The sequence below is a fragment of the Cydia fagiglandana genome, chromosome 16 (genome assembly GCF_963556715.1).
Source record: "Cydia fagiglandana chromosome 16, ilCydFagi1.1, whole genome shotgun sequence".
Taxonomy (NCBI): Eukaryota; Metazoa; Arthropoda; class Insecta; order Lepidoptera; family Tortricidae; genus Cydia; species Cydia fagiglandana.
Genome location: NC_085947.1, coordinates 867679 through 886177, shown reverse-complemented (window position 1 = coordinate 886177; position 18499 = coordinate 867679). Strand labels below are relative to the sequence as shown.

Here is an 18499-nt window from a genome sequence, read left to right as displayed (position 1 = left end):
ACGTGACCCATTAACACTTTGCCACTCAATAGCCCGTATAAAGAAATAATGAGTCAATTTTACACATATTTATATTTATAATACATTGAATAATTTTACGGTTTAGACTCACTTGTTTTAAGTCATTCGTGCGATATATTTCTCCTTTCTCGAGCACTAACAACACTAAACATGTCGCGCGAGTGACTTAAAACAAGTGAGTCTAAACTGCAAAATTATTCAATGTTAGTATGTCTCACAACAGTTTAAATTCGATTTATATTACATATTTATTATTTGATGTATTAATATTTTAATATTTATGCACATATCTTCACTATATTCGTCCCTGATTGCGTAAAATAACAGTTGACAGGATAATGTCCTTGGTTATAAGGGTGTTGTTCCTTGACCGTGTACATCATAGGCGGCAGTAGGTGATGCTCGTATTCGTGTTCCTTTAGCTGCGCAGGAGTTAGCGGCCGCCAGTATCCAGGGTGAGGGTATGTGAAGATTGAACGCAGCATCATATTGGGATCTGAGATGGTGGAGATGCTGGGACGCAGTTCTTTCGCATTGGGATTTGAGATGGTGGAAGTATTGGGATTTTCTTGGTCTTTAGCCAATGAGCGTAAAGGTATTGCAGTAGACATGGCTAGAAGCAGTAGAAGTACGAAAAACTCCATTTTCGATTGAAGACTCAGAAAAAGCAGTTTTAATTTATAAATATCACACTTTCCGTCGTTTTAAAATACTGTTAAAATTCACGTTTTACATTATTTTATATTAACTTAATTTATTTTTCATACATACTCATAATACATAAAATATACGGTTTGCGTATCACTGTGCCACTAAATAGGTAGTTGCTTTTTGTAAAATAATAAATAATGACTGAATTTAATAACCCAATCCTTGATATTTTTTACACCATTACTTAATTTTCTTACATTAATAAAACATGCTATCATAATTTATTTTATGTATTAATTTAATATAACAACGCTGTTTTGCGCTCCGTAACGAATTATATAATAAACGTGAACAATGAAATTCAGACGACATGGATGTTTCAATCACTGCTGTTTGTATAGTTTGTAGGTTTCTAAGAAAGCCTGACGGCTAATCCTATCGTCTATTGTTAAATAAAACCGCTCGTGCCACGTGCCACAACCACCTGCATAAAAAATACGTACTTCGGTTACTGAGTGCAGGCGAGTCGAACGCTACAGATTCTACAGAACCAGTCTAAAATGTGTCATCGAGATGCGTAACAAAAGCGCGTTATCGGAGAGCGCATCTACACTGGTTTTTTGAGCGTTGGACTAGCCCGCGCTCAGGTGCCAAATAGAATAACTAAGATCCTTTTTTGCAGGTAAGTAGCACGTGCGGTTTTAATTAACAATGAACAATAGGATTAGCCGTCGGGCTCTATTAGAAACCTACAAACTATAAAGCCCGACCAGAAATATATGATCATTGTCAAGAGGGCGCTGTTATTCTTTTGTATGTGATGACAGTTCAGTTTAGTATGAAAAATTTAGTTCCAACGAAATCCCGCAATATGGCGTGTGATCATAATATATTTGATAATTTTCAGCAAACCATATGTTTATGTTTATTAATTATATATGTTTATGTTTATTGTTTATGTTTGTGGTTATGTTTATTAATTATTTTATAAATGAATGTATTTCGCTGTCGTGTAAATACTAAACGCACATTTTTTATGTATGTAAGAAAGAGCCAAATCTTTTTGGCTGATGGTTCTTGGGTCCTCTTTGTCTTTTTTAGGCCATAATTAAAAAAAGATACATACCTACGCCAAGTTAAGATTAAGTAAATTTAATTCGATAGCGTAACAAGCGTTCTCGTTTGCGTTATTTCTATTTTTGTATGGGATTTTGAACAGCGCACCTAGCGGGACGTTTTGGAAACTCAAAATCCCATACAAAATGACACTTCGCAAACGTGTACGTCACGTCACGCTATCGAATGAAATTTACAGTAGGGGAACAGTACTGAACTACGACGGTACTGAGCGGCTACCGCAAAAACAGAAATTCGCAAATTGCGGGGATCTTTCTCTTTTACTCCAATGCAGGCGTAATTAGAGTGACAGAGAAAAATGCCCGCAATTTGCGAACTTTGATTTTCGCGGTTATAGCGAAGTACCCTTTCATCTTTGACGTCGACAGTACTGTACGGTCGACGTCAAAGATATGTTTACACTTTTACACCTTATGTCTTTGTAATAAGGCGAAAAATGTAAACATATCTTTGACGTCGACTGCACATACTCACCTATGTCCATATCTTCCTCAAATAAATGAACAAACGGCGTGCGTCACTACGAGCATGAATGACCATTGTCGTAACATCTGTTATGGCAAGGAATTACAACGTGCAGCCACAATAAGGTAAACAAAATACTTGGAAACATATCCTATAATGAGTATAACGCCCATACTTATTATAATATTAGGTATTTCTTAGTACCTATGTTATCTTCTTACCGCTGGCGCTATAAAATGATTTAAGTAGGTTACATTCATAAATATTATATATTCATTGCCTTCTTGAGCTTACTGTGGGACTTAGTCAATCTGTGTAAGAATGTCCTATAATATGTATTTATTTATTATTATTTATGAAATGACATTTATGACACATTTAGGACCAACATATTATTATAATTAATAGAAATAAAATTTCAATGCAACCAAATATTAAAATATTACACAATTAATATTAGAAAATAAAAACAAACACATGAAACTTATTTTTTACATTATTAAGAAAGAATAGTATATGTAAATCGTTAAAAAATTACTACCTACTGTAATTTAAATTAAATATTTATAATTATAATTTACTTAGGACATTAAGGTGAAAAAAAAAATTATAATATATTGGTAAATGTGAATTTGTCTGAATTGCCTTACATTACATTTAACTAACCAAATCTCCACTAGGGGCGCTAGTGTACAAGTCTATTAAACTGATAACTAAATTCAACCAAGCACGCATCGACTCCGTGGCGCAACGGTAGCGCGTCTGACTCCAGATCAGAAGGTTGCGTGTTCAAATCACGTCGGGGTCAAAGTACAATTCTTTTTGCTTTTTAATTTTCATATAATATTTTTAATTTATTTTAATGTTCATCAAGTTTCAGTATTTTCTAATAATTGTTTATTTAAATTTATGACTAAGATGATTATATTTTTTTCCTTTTAGTTTTACTTATATATTTTTAATATTAAATTCAGCAGGCTTATATACTTTTTACATTTTTTTATTTAGGCACCTTTCTATTCAAAATTTTATTTCTTTGTTAGTTAAAATAATTTCTATAATAAGGCGATAAATAAATCGTAAATAAATAATATTGCTAAAGTCTAATTTGATCATGCAAATTAAATATTACATAAATAATAAAAAGACAAGATGCAAAAGTTGGAGATGCCGGGGATCGAACCCGGGGCCTTTCACATGCAAAGCGAACGCTCTACCACTGAGCTACATCCCCTACGAAATCTGCTCACGAAATTGATGGTTGAACTCAGATTACGTCTTTATCATAGAATAAAAAATATAAAAATCCTTTTTCACTTCTCATGCTCAAAATTGCACCTTTATGTCGTGCGTAGACGACATAAAATCGCATTTTTTGCTCTAATGCATAAAAGTAAAATTTTCTTGTAAGACTACTAAGGTGATCGGTCTCAACAGCCAAACAGAGTTAAAACATATTGCACAATTTTACTGAGCAATAAAATTGTGTAGATGACAAAACTTGTTATATTATTTTATTTTTGCTACAATTTATTATAAATCCGTATTTACTGTCATTAAATTTAGTAAATCACATAAAATAGGAGTCGAATATCGTTCAAAAATGCTCCGAAATGTTTGACTTGGCAGATAACCAAGCGTCTGAAACTCTGATCACATGATGAAAATTAAAAAAAGAATTAAAAATGTAGTTCGCGGGAATTGGTTATGTATTATGTTCTTTCGCTTTACGATAATTTCGTGGTGTAAATTGCCGTGAAAAATATAATTACTTATTTTCCTCGCAATCGAAGTGAAAAGCAGAGTGTACAAAAAATTGCCTCGGGTAAAAATGGGTCACTTTATGCCTTTGTTGTACAATCTACTATATTGTCAGAAATTTATCAAAATCTAAAAAATCTGTATGTAAGAAAAAATAAAAACTAATCCTGAATAAATATAAAAATAATTGTTGTTTATATTTTTGCCTAAGTGAAACAAAAATTCATTTTGGCCATTTTTGTACTTAAAAATTTTGTAATACATATATATATAGGTACATATTTCATTATTATTAATTATTTATTGATTTTGAAATTCGGAAGGTACTTATCGTTTAATATTTATTTTGAATAAAAAAAATCGGGCATAAAAATCTAAAGTAATTAAATTCCAAATAAAGTAATTGGAGGTACCTACATCGAACATAATCAAAAAGTTATAAAACATAATATAAGCCCCCGCGATAATTTAAAAATTATTTATTTGTAAATCAGTAGAATGAAACAACAATGAACATTAATTATAAATACTTTTAATTGTATCTATATCTCAATAGATAACTTAAATCTAACATTACCAAGTCATAGCCGTGTCATTGCGCAGAAAAATACGCTTTATTGTTTAAAATAAATTAACGCTAATAATTGTAAAATATTATAATAGTATTGCTCACATGCCTAATACTATTTAAAATACGATTAAAACTAGTAGCATTGCCTCTTGCAAAATACATTAAATAAGAAATTAATACCTAAAAACAGGTAGAGGTATATTTCTTTGATCATTCTCCATTAGGCTAAGCATTGTCGTGAATAAAACCCTTCGCAATCGCTTTTTCTTTAAATAAATTTATGTTTGATAAGTTGATTACTATCTTTCTTTTATGTAACAATATTTTACACCGGATAATGATTTCGTTTATGTTAATTTTAATTTTGTCCTAATTTAAATTGAATATCAAAATAATGAAATGGCTATTCCGATTCGGTCGACGAATATCAAACATTTAAAATCATCATAATTTAATACAATCATTTTGACAAAGTTAAAACGGCACTAAAGTTTGTTTGTATTCCAAAATACTAAAAACGTTGATCGTCCCATTTTGTGCGACCCATATTTAAGTCATTTTAGTACAAAATGTGCACAAAAGCAGGATGACTGTGTAAAACTTGGATTGGGCAATCGAACCGCCATTTTAGTATCTTAGATAAAAACAAAACTTTAGCAGAACTTCAGCAGGAAATAAAACTGTTTTACATTTCAAATATATTTGTTTACAGTCTCCCGTTGCCCACGACCGCTGTAAAGGGTCTAAATGCCGGGACGTATTTTAAATTTATTATACTCTATACATACATAACACGTTAAAACAGTTGTATTTCATGAGTAACTCTCGCGGTACCGTAAAACCTCCCAACTATACTTAGTCCAAAGCTCCCAACTATGGTTCAAAATAACTGTAAATTTTTCGGACAGGTGTGTCTTTTACTGTATTTTTGTAGTTCTAAGACAAGGTATGTTTATATATGGAAGAAAATATAAATCAAAGGGAACATTGGTATTGTTACTTAATTTCCTTTTGAACTCGTGGACCATAGTTGCAGTATTGGATATAGTTGGGAGGTTTTACGGTAACCGAAGAAAATATTACTTTGATATTTGTCGACAACTGTCCTCTGATCCTCTAATGTTCAAAAAAACTTAAGACTCGGACTCCATGATAAACTCAGCCATCATCATCTCCATAGAGGGCGCTATGCCTCGCTCCTGGCAGCCGCTCTTGAAGCACTCTGCGATGCGCAGGATTCGCCAGCAGTGGTCCTCCATGTCGTCAAACTTCTGCTCGCAGGAGTGGATAAGGGCTACCATTTGTTTGGATAACACCTCACCTGTCGATATTACCTAAATGTTAGCTTCGGCAAAGACATATGTAACTTCGTATAAGACGAATAAAGTCTAAGGAAAAAACGTGCCTCGGAAATCAAGAAAAAGTCATTCTCGAATAGATGCCGCACACACCTTTAGCCTATTCTCGGCTAGATGTCGTGACGACACCGTTTCATATTTAACAATTTTAACAAAGATATCAGTGAATGAACGTGGATCAAAATGATATAAAAGTAATAAAAACATTTATCCACATATATATATTTTTTGATTATTTTATACGTTTTCATTTTGAGTTTTAGTCGTCTGTCGATAGATGGCAGTAAATTTACTGTGACTACAAAATTTACTATGACAGGACCCCTCTATACTATCTATTCTTTTTGGCTTCGGTAAGGGCCACTTGCGCGATCCAGGGTTGGCCAACTACCTCTGACTTTACCGTTAACACAGGGTTAAATTGTACTGTTAACTCCGGGTTTAACCGATTAACCCAGAGCTAATCCTGGATCGCGCAAGTGGCCCAAAGAAATCTAGTAGTAGTTAGGCGTTTTAGAGAGAAGGAAATAAGTTTTTAACACTATTATACTACCCTTATCCTATAGACTCTATTAAGGTATTTAATAGTATTTATGGATTGCACTTTCTGTAAATTTTTTGTCATTATTCTTATTCTTTAAAATATTTTAATTTTTTATTTATTTATTTTGAATAAATGAAAAATTTCGTATTGTTGATTGATCAAGCGCGGGCTAAGCGTATTCGTACCATTTTTACAAGCTTTTATTTAACTAAGCTTAGCATACATTTAAAAGTGGAAAAAATACTGTCTTGGGTGAGACTTGAACTCACGGCCTCAGAACTGACTTGAAGTCTCACCCAAGGCAGTAATTTTTCCAATTTTGATTTTATTCAAAGCTGAATAGCATCGTTTACAGACGTTTCTGCTTGTTAAAATATTATTTATTTTTAACTAGCCCTATTTAAAAAAAATGTTTAAGTTTGTCATTTTAATTTTCTAAATTGTTCTATAGTTAGGGCGGAGCCATACATTTATTCAGCTTTAAGGCACGCAACGGTATTTTTTCGTTCTTTGTTAATTATTTCGTTACTTAAATACACAACTGATTTCTAAATTATTCTAAACGGCGCAGCCATACATTTATTCAGCTGCTATGCTCAAAAGACGCCAATCTCCGGTCTTACTGTTAGGGAAGGACTTGATGAATTTTTCTGTGTTTTCATGATGCACCCTCTCTCCATCGGTGAGCAGGTTGAAGTGCCTCGAGTCTAGGGAATGCTCCCGGTACTGGCTTTCTTTACAAATACAGTACCGGAACCGGGAATTCCCGGTTCTCGCCATACAAACTCAGTACCGGGAGGATTCCCTAGCCTGGACATGCACTGGATGGCGCAGTCCAGCATTTTCCAAATTATTCTAAACGGCGCAGCCATATACATTTATTCAGCTGCTATGCTCAAAAGACGCCAGTGTGCGGTCTTACCGTTAGGGAAGGACTTGATGAACTTGTCCGTGTTCTCATGATGCATCCTCTCTCCGTCGGTGAGCAGGTTGAAGTGTCTGGACATGCACTGGATGGCGCAGCCCAGCTCGCGGTGCTCGAACTTGAAATCGTCGCGCCAGAAGTGGAAGAACTCCTCCATCTTCTCTTCTGTCAGGCCGGACTGTGGACAAAATAGTGAATAAAAGAAAATTTTCACCTGATGGTAAGTGCCGAACATGCTTACCTAAAAGATATCTATTCACTCTCGATTTAAAAAGATTGAGAAAGAAGAAAGAGAAAGAAGGAACAGATTTGCTGGAAGTGAATTTCACTCCTAAATATCATCTGCAAATTTCTTTTCGGATGATTATCATAACCTCGCCGACCAACCATTCAAACCATTCAAAAGCGACTGTCTGTCAAACGCAAAGCCTTAAAAGAACCCTTCGAAAAGCGAAGAGTAACGATTCAGAACCCTGATAATGGCCAACCTAAGAACAACGAAGGAATAAAAAAAATTCGGTAATCCATAAGTAACCCGTTCCCGTTACTTATGGATTACCGATTTTTTTTTGCCAGATTTTCATATCCCAAAAATATAGAAGCCAACTAATCATTTCCCAACTAAACAAGTCGCATATAAATATATTCCAAGAGAACGATATGCAAAAAAATATTTTCACATTGCCTTACTTCGGCAACATTTATTTTAGCAAATTTTAATTACTCGAAATTATTAGTTGCCAAAGAATACAAAAACCATAACAAAACATGACAAATGTATTAGTTATCAAAAAAAGAAATGGCCAATTTTTATTTGAACAAATTATAATTATTCTAAATTAGTACTTACGAAAGAATACAAAAACCAAAACAAAACGTGCTTTATAATTTTCAAACTTCTATTTTCTGCTCTGAGGAATACAAGGTAACTAACGAACCTATGTATGTAAAAATATAAAAACTAAGTAAAACATTGGGAAAAAAAATAGTTGGTCTTATAAAAGTTGTAAAGTAACAGTTTGGGAAAAGATCATTTGTCGGATTTTAAGTTTGTCAAATGTTTATATGGGAAAGATTGAGTTGATAAACGTGCAGTTGGTAAAATTTGGTTGGGAAACGAAATTTAGTCAAAAAAGTTTCGGTAAATTAAAAGGATCCCCGGAAGATCATTATCATTGTTTGCGTCTCCTTGGGGCCTAGCCAAGAAGAAAATCGATGATAGAGAACTAATGGAAACTGAATTAATTTGTGGAAATAGTGACCTGACTTTTCGTAGCAACTGCATTTTTTTTTTCGCATGGCGTTTATCAATATCGCTATCATATTTATATCGGAGTGGCCAAAGCGCTCAAGGCGTTAGAGTAGTGTTCAGTTATTTTTTACCACCTCGGCCGCTCCGATATATCTGATGGCGATGACTTACACTGTCTCTGCACTGCTTGAGCGCCTCTCCGAAGCCAAGGGTGACGTCCTTCATCACCTCGACGGTGGCCTGCGCAAGCGCAACCGCCGCCAGAGATAGCACCAGCCGGGTTATGTGCGACATGATTGGTTGTGAGGTTTCTGTGGAGATCAATGAATATATACGTGTGGTAACTGGTGAGGTAGGTTGGCCAAAAAGTAAAAAAAAATGAGACAAATTTTTCTTGGTTTTCCCCTTGCACATTTTTTTTGTCTCTGGCCGTGTGTTGAATGGAAAAGAATTAAGTCCGCTCTTCTTTCTTTTTTGTCGTCACACTCTTGTCAGAGTGGTCATGGTCGTCATATCAGGGCCGGTGGCAAGCTTCACAATCCGTCGCCATTCCTCCCGTACCACCCCTTCTTGTACATCCTCCTACCGCGCCTTGTGCCTTCGACTTTTCCATGCACTACAAGTCGTTCCACAGATGTATCGTCTCGACGTGTAATAGGTATGTCGAAAGAAAGGGAGAACGATTTACGCTATTTGTATTTTTTTTGTATGTTGTACAATAAACCTAAAATCAACAATTACAAGAGCAGCAAATTTTAATATCTCTGATAGAGAAATTATAATATTAGGCACAATTTTTCGTCTAACAAAAAATATTCTCAAAGCTAGTCCATCTAAGCTAATTTTGCACCGATTTGGACAGAACACAATGTCAAAAAAAGTCATACTTTGATATAAATTTGAACTGCCAATGACAGTGGCACACTTTGTCATTGCAAATGCCATGGAGATTAGGCTTGGTCCGATTCTATCCTTTGCTGTTTTGTGGTCACCCGACTACGGCCCAACGCCACCATAATGTGTGCTATTACTTGTGCTCACAAGGGGCGCGGTCTTAAGTGTGTTTAACAAAGTGCAAAACACATGCTAAGCATCAAAGTAGAAGGCGAGATGTTTTTTGATTAAAAAATATTGTATGTAGGTACTATACGAGCAAAAACAATGAAACTCTACAAAGTAGCAATTATAACTTTTCAACAACATTTTTTACGTGAAGCAATTATTTTTAGGGTTCCGTACCCAAAGGATGAAAACGGGACCCTATTACTAAAACTCCACTGTCCGACTGTCTGTTCATCTGCCGGTCACCAGGTTGTATCTCATGAACCGTGATAGCTAGACAGTTACAATTTTCATAGATGATGTATTTCTAGTTATAGAGGAAACTATAACAACGAATACTGTAAAACAAGAATAAAATAAGTATTTAAGTGGGGCTTCCATACAACAAACGTGATTTTTTGCCGGTTTTTGCGTAGTGGTACGGAACCCTTCGTGCGCGAGTCCGACTCGCACTTGTCCGGTTTTTCTATTTCTATTCTAGTTTGTGCAAAGTTAATTAGCTTAGAGACTATCTCGAGGTATAGATATGTTACATAAACTACACGTGACAAGAAAAAATGCCCGTTTAAGAATGCAAATATATAATTATGTATGTATGTACAGTAAGTAATGACCAGGTTGCCTCAGTATCTATAGTAATGAAAGGATGTGCTTTTCAAGGCTTATGTCAGGTGCATGGGTGCATCATTATTTTTTCCATGATTTAGCATTTTTCATTGAATAAACAAGTGTGCCAGTTGCGTTTAATGTAAGGTTTTTTATGCTAACATTCAATTTAACTGAGCTCCTCTTAATAAATAATAACATATTTGTACCTATTTAAACTCTGTTAATGTCATGTAAACAATTTAAATAATTATTAATATACATTTTTACTTAAACATGTGATTAGCTAGTTTACGTCTTCAACATCGCGAATTTCTTGTTCTTTAACAAAACAAAAAGGTAGATCCGGCTATTAAATATATTGTTGGTTGTTTAATAATCAACTACCTACTTAAATAGCGAAAATATTACTGTAATATAAACGTACAATAATATGGTTAGTTGGGTAATAATAACGAAAATAACGAATAAAAGCGCCTGATGAAATAAAATAGCTCTATCTCTTTAAAAACATTATATGCATACATGTCAAGCAGGCGCTAAATGCACACCAAAGCTTAACTTAGCATATCTATTAAAACAAATCGATTCCCTGCCGTTTGGGATATGGTAAATAGGTAATCAAATGGGAATTAAATTATTACCGAAGCTTAACATAGCCTTATAACTTCTTCTTTGTTACTGGCCATATTTTAAACAAACGCATTAGTGGTTCAACTGGTTTTCCATTTAATATACAAATAAAATCAGATTACATTATTTACGTATGCATACATATTAAAATAAGTCGATTGATTCACTTGGGATGTAATATTAAAAAAAAGAAATGCTTTGAGTAGATGAATGACACTGTTTTATTTTATCGTTCGTCGCGGTTGCATGCTAATTTAGGTATTTTATGTACCTACACCGGTTTTCTGGTTTTCGACAAAATTTTTTCAACTTCGGCCATCGGCATCCTGTGTAGAATCATTACCTGATTGGCATGTAGGAGATTAAATACTTATACGAGTAAATCACTATTTCCTGTAACCAGTTTCGATGATGGGCTCCTTATCCCTGCCCCTAATTAAGTGTAATTCGATAATTACCCCAAATTGTAGCCATGGTCTTGTACAGTTCATTTTTTTGATGAAGTGTAATTTAAAGGTTTTCTGAACTTGGTTGATTTAAGAATATGGTATTAATCGTTTTTTGCACACCAGGGTTACTTGCCAGCGGGCCGCCAACCATATTAAAAATGAAAAAAATAAAAAATAAAATTACAATTATTTTGCTATCGTTTAAGACAAAATGTGTATTTGGAAAAAATCTGGAATTGAACATTTCACAGATATGTACGGGTCGCATTTTATACATCTATCTAAGTAGAGCTAGCTGCAAAAGTGCAAAGGTTGGGTACCTTTCATTCATCAAGGTGGTAATTTCATACATAAAGTGGGCATTAAGCTTAGAATAAATTTAAAAGTGGAAAAAGTATAGAGTATCGATCCAGAGGCCGTGAGTTCAAGTCTCACCCAAGACAGTAATTTTCCACTTTTAAATTTATTCTAAGCTTAATAGCATCGTTCGCAGACGTTTCTGCTTGTTAAAAATTAAAATAAAGTAGGTATGTATGAACTTTTGCAGATGTGTGTATATGTGTACCTAGACAGCATTACTGTTGCCTGCATTACTGCTGCAGTAATACTGGCATAGTCTGAATCCGAACGGTACCTTAATTCTGACTCCTAAATGTGTCAATTGCTGGCGCATCGAACACGATGCGTAACGGGATACCGTTTAATTGTTTATCAACTAAGTGATGGTTTCCGATGGTTAGTGTGAGAGTGGGACCGATCGATGCAATCAATTTTTTTTATGTTATTCATAAACATTTATCAAATCGTTTGTCCCGATCCGTCATTTTTATATTTCTGTTTGTTAGAAAGAGATAAAATTTAACAAAGTAGGTACAGTCACCTGCAATAGTATGTTACTCTTCGAAGGCCGCAAAAATATGTGACAAGCTCATATGGCTCTACAAATAAGATCGTGTCAGATATTTTTGCGGCCTTCATTTAGTAACATATTATTGCAGGTGACTGTACATAAGAAGTTGCATTGCACCCGTTTACTTTAGAAGCTCCGGAGGGTTTTAAACTATTTGTATACCAATTTCATTGTTTATGCCTACCTGAAACTCTCGGTAGGTGACATTTGGTAGCATATACTTACATACCTACGTATATTGAGAACAAAAAAAAACAATAATAAACCTGCTAGTTAATCTCTACTTATGCTACAGTTAATCCTCGCGTAATCAGCCGGTCGTGCGCCGGCGCATGGGAACGCGCGCTGCACGCAAACGCCATCTCTTAGTAAGTAGCAGTTCAATTGTAGGTACTTTATGCCAATATACCTAATATAGAAATGTAATTCTAGCGCAACATCAAAGGTTTGATAGGATTCCTTGGTTGGGTAGGACTGTCTGACTGACAGTCTGCGTGACAGGGGACGCAAAATAGGCGTCAGTCGTCGAAAAGCGGACATTGCCCAAATCTAATGTTTAATTTGTCTTTGGTTTTTATTTGTAGTTTTTTCGTTGTTTTCTTGTATTCTTATTTTGTAGTTTCACGATGCCTTAGTTTTTACTGTAATGCTGTGTCACTTATTTGAGTAATAAATAAATAAATAAATAATGGAAAATCGCCCTAACTAATACAAATACCTATACATAAATAAAAATACCTATATTATAATGTACTTGATAAGTATAGAGTCTGGCTAGCCAAAAATTGTTGACAGATATTTCGTTGTTGTATCACCAATTGTCTATGATTTGAAAAAAAGCTAAAAGTCAGTTGTCGATTTATGTCATTCATTCAAATTGTTTGCGGTTTTTATGGGGTTTATTTTAAATAATATTAATAATTTCTATGCTGAGTGAGGTTCACAAACTATTATTTAAGCTCGTAAATAATTACGACAATGTGCGAAGTCGACGTGTAGCGTTGTATAATGAAAAAGTGCAATGTTTACAACTTCTAACCAAATGTAAACAAAATACGAGGTTGGTGCTCTATAAATATTTTGATACTTTAAGTACTAGTTCTAACATTTGCCGATTACTTTGACTAAGTACGTGAATTTATTAATGCCTGAATCTCATAAATAGGACAAGTGTATAAAGAAACGGATAAATTAAAAGTTCTGAAAAATATCTATAAAATCTAAATATTGGAACGTAAACATGTGTGTTTGTCGTTGACTGTACTTTAAATAGTGGTAGAAATTATGTGAGCTGACTTTGAGTGCACTTAAACGTTTATTTAGCTTATTTCCTTAGGTACCTTATTTGTGCACAGAATATCAAAGATATTGTCTAGTATCAAAACTATAATTCCTACTACACAAAGTGTGACCAGCCCAAGATTTTTTGAATTTCCCGCCAATAATTTAGGTAAAATTTCAGTAGCCAGACTCTACAAATAACAATCCCTGCAGGTACCTCGTTCTTTAAGGTATTATCCCCTACGTAGTCTGTGTCGGTTACTCCCTTGTAACGTGCAAAGTGCATAAACGGCACAATTAGAGTGATTGCATTAGCCTGATTGTATGACGGATGAATTACGGAACGTCGGTCACGATTTATAGACGTTTATACACGTCAGGAAAGAGTGAAGGAAAGTTAAGGCAACAATGTAAGCTCTGTTTGAATATTATAGATGCTGAAATGAGACAGTTCTGTTAGCCATTTAACTCAATCAGCTTGATTTTGCCCTAATTTTGTACTAAAATCATTGATCTTTAATGTCTCCCAAACTTAGTCAGGAGTTAGTTAGTTCCTGGCCGGGTTTCTGATTATCCCAAAAAAAATTTTTTTTAATGATAGCTAACTACTTCAACAATACATTTACCAGAACACGCAAACTTATAAACATTATAATTAGCAAATACATGGTAGTTCGCGGTCGGCCATATTTAACTCACGGGTAATTTTCGCGTGGAGCAAGTTCACACGGGTCAGTTGGGAGATGTATGGACTGTATGGTTAGCTGATGGTATCAAGGGAAATTAGATTATTACGTGCTGGTATGTGTTTTGTGCCTACATGTTCAGCTATAAGCGTAGCGGTAGGTAACTACGAAGTAGAGTAATAGAGTCAAAAACGGTCGCGGGTTCGAACTTCAGACCGGGGGGCTGTTGCCAACAAGTTTGTTGGAAATTATGTACCTACCTACATAGTTACGAAATATCAGGAAAACTGACTTAAGAGGAAAGTACGTACAGTAGTAGTACTCGCCTATACAAAAAGAGAAAATGTTTTTCCACTTCTAAATATTTTCCATTCAACCAAACTGAAAGATCCAAACTTGTTTCAATCTTATTCCACATATGAACTCGTCTGGTACCTTGAGTACCTTCCTACTTGGGGGCGTTTCATAAATTACGTCATCTATTTTTGTCGATTTTTGACCCCCCCCTTAAATTTATGATTCGAATGACCCCGTTTCCTCTTACGTCATGCTACCATCATCCGATGTCCAGACCCCCCCCCCATTTGAATTGACGTAATTTATGAATAGCCCCCTGAACCGAACCACAGAGCGCAAACTTGAGAGTTGAGCGTAATCACGAGACCGAGATTAAGAGTGGTTCGCGAGTTGTGCAATTAGCCTGCATCCTGCGCGGGCGCAACGCCTTATGGGTGGGCAAGCGCAATACGATTACATGAGTTAGGTTCTTACGAAAATTACCTACCTATTTTGCAGGAGTATTGTTTAAAAATAACTACATTCATTTTGTCAGGGAGGTTTTAGGATTACACAGAGCAACTTTTACTATGGGACCAACCCAAAAATTTAAACATTAATTGCTCCTAAAAATTATTAGTTACCCTTCTTAAGGATCTCCAATTTAACGTGCACTAAAAGCGGCCTGCGCGCACGCCTCGCGCTGTGCAGGCGCACCTTCGCTTCACCTGCCAGGGCTGTCCCTTATTATAGCGCGATAAGAAAAAGAAAAGGAATAACCTAAACTAAAAATTGTAGTTCAAGACCAAAAAAAAAGTAAGATGTTGCCACTTTTTACTAGTGCGTCTTGTATTTATGTAAACATAAGTAAATAAAAGTACTGTAGGAGTATAATTACCAATAAATAAATATCTTAGCGTGTTTATTTATAAAATAGGAATTAACTATTTTACAAACAATTTATTGCAGTGGCAACATTGTCTTACTTTTTTTGGCCTTGAACTACGATTTTCAGTTTAGTGGATTGTTAGAGTTAGACCAAGATAAGTCTGCAGCGATTTTGCCCAGACTGTGCAAGTGTTATTTTAAACGTCAAACTTCTATGAAATTATGGCGTCTAAATAACACTTGCACTACTTGGGCTGTGAAAATCATTGCAGAGTTATCTAGGACTAACTCTAAGTACAAATCTCGTCATCTAGACTTACACAATACAATCCAACACAAATACTCTTTATTGCACACAGCACACCCGAGTAGAGGTAAATAACAGGCGGTCTTATCGCTAAAAAGCGATCTCTTCCAGACAACCATACTCCTTAGACTTACATTAAGAAAACACTTTTTAGTGTCAAGAGAATGCCATCATGATGTCTAAAGTTAACTTGGTACACTTACAGTCCTATTCAGTATGTTATAAAATGTCACAGCGACACGATACCGATTTTGTTTGAAGAAATGTCACTTTTGACATTGACAAATCGATATCGTATCGCTGTGACATCTTATAAGCATTATTCGAATTGGGCCGTTAATTTCCTAGGAAAGTTTTACAAGTTCTGTTGCAGCCCTGTGACCTTGCTCATATCTCTCCGCCTCCGCCAATTAAGTCTGCGCTTAACCCGACACACGACATATAGCCGGCTGATATTTAAACGGATTTGTATATTATTTAATAGTATAAACAGTATATTATGTATTTTTAAATTAAATATATCTTTAACTGTTGATTAATAAAAATCTAACAAATGTGGCGTGTAGACTCAGGTACTTACTAAATTTGTCTTACACTAGTACTTGCACCCAAAAGAAAAGGATGAGTATAGTTTTTTTTTCTTATTTACTGACTAATTTGGTTTGACCAACTATAGTTTACTTGGGCACTCTTTTATCTACCTATGTAACTGGTTCAGCGTTCTGAAGCGGTATCATGGTCGCATTTTTACAACCTGTCATGTCATGCCATGCGTCACTTTCGCACTTACATATTTGTTAGAACGTGACAGGCATGGTGACACTAATGATAAAGAGCCAACCATCTTAGCCTTACAGCATAATAAGCATATTAATATATTTTTTTATAGCTGCTGGATAAAACGTAAAAAAAGTCTCACAAAATTTCGTATTTGTATCATTTGGTAATCAATGTGTAATCAAAAATGGCGTTAAAAGTCTTATGCCATTTAAAACTTTATGGCATGTCGGCAGAAACGAGAGGCCATTTACTAGCGGGCACACCGTCAAGATATCTTCGTAATTAACTTAAACAGCTATAATGTGCACTAAGAGCGATAAGCCACAATGTGTGTAAATACTAAAGCAGTAACACAACTACACACATTTTTTACAAAATCTCAAGCGGGGAAAATACTTGTTTGGGTAGCTGCCATTCCTTAAACAATCAACGGAGCGTCAGCTTACTTTCACGAGGTTTTAGATACATCGTTCGCAATTATCACGTTAGTCGCACTTTATCACTATTGTCATAATTTTTACAATTTATCAGGGTTACTGACTATTTGTTACATTTATTTGTGCAATTTTGACAGCGATACGGATTAGTAGATTTAGAGGCACGATTTTCTGTAAAGGGTTTGTTTTACAGAAGCGATGATCCTTGGATTTGTATTTTAACTCTTTCAGCACCTACGGTAAGTACCTACGTACCTACAATGGTGCCATAATTATTTTTCCTTTTTACAGTTAATGTTATTCTACCTAACTGTTCTGTTACTTAAAAATATCATAGAAGGAAATAGAAGAAGAGGAAGATTGAACATAAATTATTTCAACCAAATAAAAGGTTCAGGTCGTGTCATATCAGAAGGTTAAGGAGTTAGCAGAGGACCGGACGAGTTGGAGATTGTTTCACCGACAGCTCTTAAATATAAAAAAAAGAAGAACTTCTTCTTCTTTATTATAACTGGGGTGAAGGGGGCATATTAGGAACAAATGTCGATCTATAAATATACTGTCCATCTTGTTGGGTCGTTGGCGTACATAAGTACTCGTAGTTGGAGCAGCGTTAGATTGGACAGTCTCTAGTTCGTTACATAAAGTTGGTTTGTAGATGTAGATGTAGTGTAGGGACGCCCGGCCGGAAGCAGGCGGTCTGTCGATCGCGTGTCGCGTTCATTCAGCCCTGTTCCCTGGAGTTGGAGCTGCAGGTTACTGTCCCGGCGGCATTCCCATACTATTCTTGTTTTCCTGCAGAACAGAAGGACATCTTTGAGTAGGTCCTTTAGTTTGCTATAAAGTTGGCTTACTGCTCATCAGTTTCTGTGTACAAGCAAAGTTCTTGTGCGGTCGACGGAGTCACTAATGGAAATGGCTTCGATTAATTTGCGCCGATCTAAAGATACGGTTAGAGGCTTTAAAGGTCAAGGGAGGAATGCAAATGGAGCAGATTCTACCTGCTTACTTTTCAAGGTAAAATTTAGGGTAAAGTCTGCAAAATAAGATTATTTGGAATTCCAATTTGCAAAATTTAAGTCTTTTTTTATACTACGCCGATGGCGAACAAGCAATACAGTCAATGATTCTAATTATAAGCGGTCACCGTAGCCTATAGAATCCTTCAAGTTCCAAAGAATTCCTACATGGACTTTGCAGAACTTTTAAAATTGCACAATGCGTAGGTACCTAATCCTGGCCTCGATCTATCTCCATAGCAAATTTCGTCTAAATGGGTTCAACGTTTCAAGCGTAAGGAGGTAACAAACAAATAATGCTACTTTTGCGGTTATAATACTATAATAGAGGGATAGTAGGGATAAAAATTTACACACTAAATTATTTATTCATTACTCAAATAAGTGACACAGCATTACAGTAAAAACCAAGGCACTGTGAAAGTAACAAAATAAGAATACAAGAAAACAACAGAAAAACTACAAATAAAAACCAAACAC

General features: G+C 35.2%; 1 protein-coding gene, 2 long non-coding RNA genes and 2 other non-coding genes across 5 annotated transcripts in view; 3 read left to right on the top strand and 2 right to left on the bottom strand.

Annotated features, from left to right (window-relative positions):
* Nucleotides 1–18499, top strand: part of LOC134671722 (uncharacterized) — a 144350-nt gene that overhangs the window by 39433 nt on the left and 86418 nt on the right. The gene's annotated exons all lie outside the window — the stretch shown is intronic.
* Nucleotides 3011–3082, top strand: Trnaw-cca (transfer RNA tryptophan (anticodon CCA)). Its single transcript has one exon. It is a non-coding gene; the product is annotated as a tRNA-Trp (tRNA).
* On the bottom strand, nucleotides 3437–3508 carry Trnaa-ugc (transfer RNA alanine (anticodon UGC)). The gene has a single exon. It is a non-coding gene; the product is annotated as a tRNA-Ala (tRNA).
* On the bottom strand, nucleotides 4548–9012 carry LOC134671703 (general odorant-binding protein 1-like). The gene is made up of 3 exons (XM_063529535.1): nucleotides 8857–9012; nucleotides 7431–7611; nucleotides 4548–5927 (listed from the first exon to the last, which is right to left on the bottom strand). The coding sequence occupies exons 1-3, from the start codon at nucleotides 8977–8979 to the stop codon at nucleotides 5740–5742; spliced, it is 492 nt and encodes a 163-aa protein (XP_063385605.1). The 5' UTR covers nucleotides 8980–9012; the 3' UTR covers nucleotides 4548–5739.
* LOC134671723 (uncharacterized) lies at nucleotides 7127–7615 on the top strand. The gene is made up of 2 exons (XR_010099262.1): nucleotides 7127–7198; nucleotides 7498–7615. It is a non-coding gene; the product is annotated as an uncharacterized LOC134671723 (long non-coding RNA).

Coding starts and splice junctions, on each gene's coding strand:
- LOC134671703 (XM_063529535.1), bottom strand. CDS start 8,979: ATGTCGCACATAACCCGGCTGGTGCTATCTCTGGCGGCGGTTGCGCTT. Junction 7,612..8,856: donor TCAAGCAGTGCAGAGACAGT/GTAAGTCATCGC, acceptor TTTTGTCCACAG/TCCGGCCTGACAGAAGAGAA. Junction 5,928..7,430: donor CATCAAGTCCTTCCCTAACG/GTAAGACCGCAC, acceptor TAATATCGACAG/GTGAGGTGTTATCCAAACAA.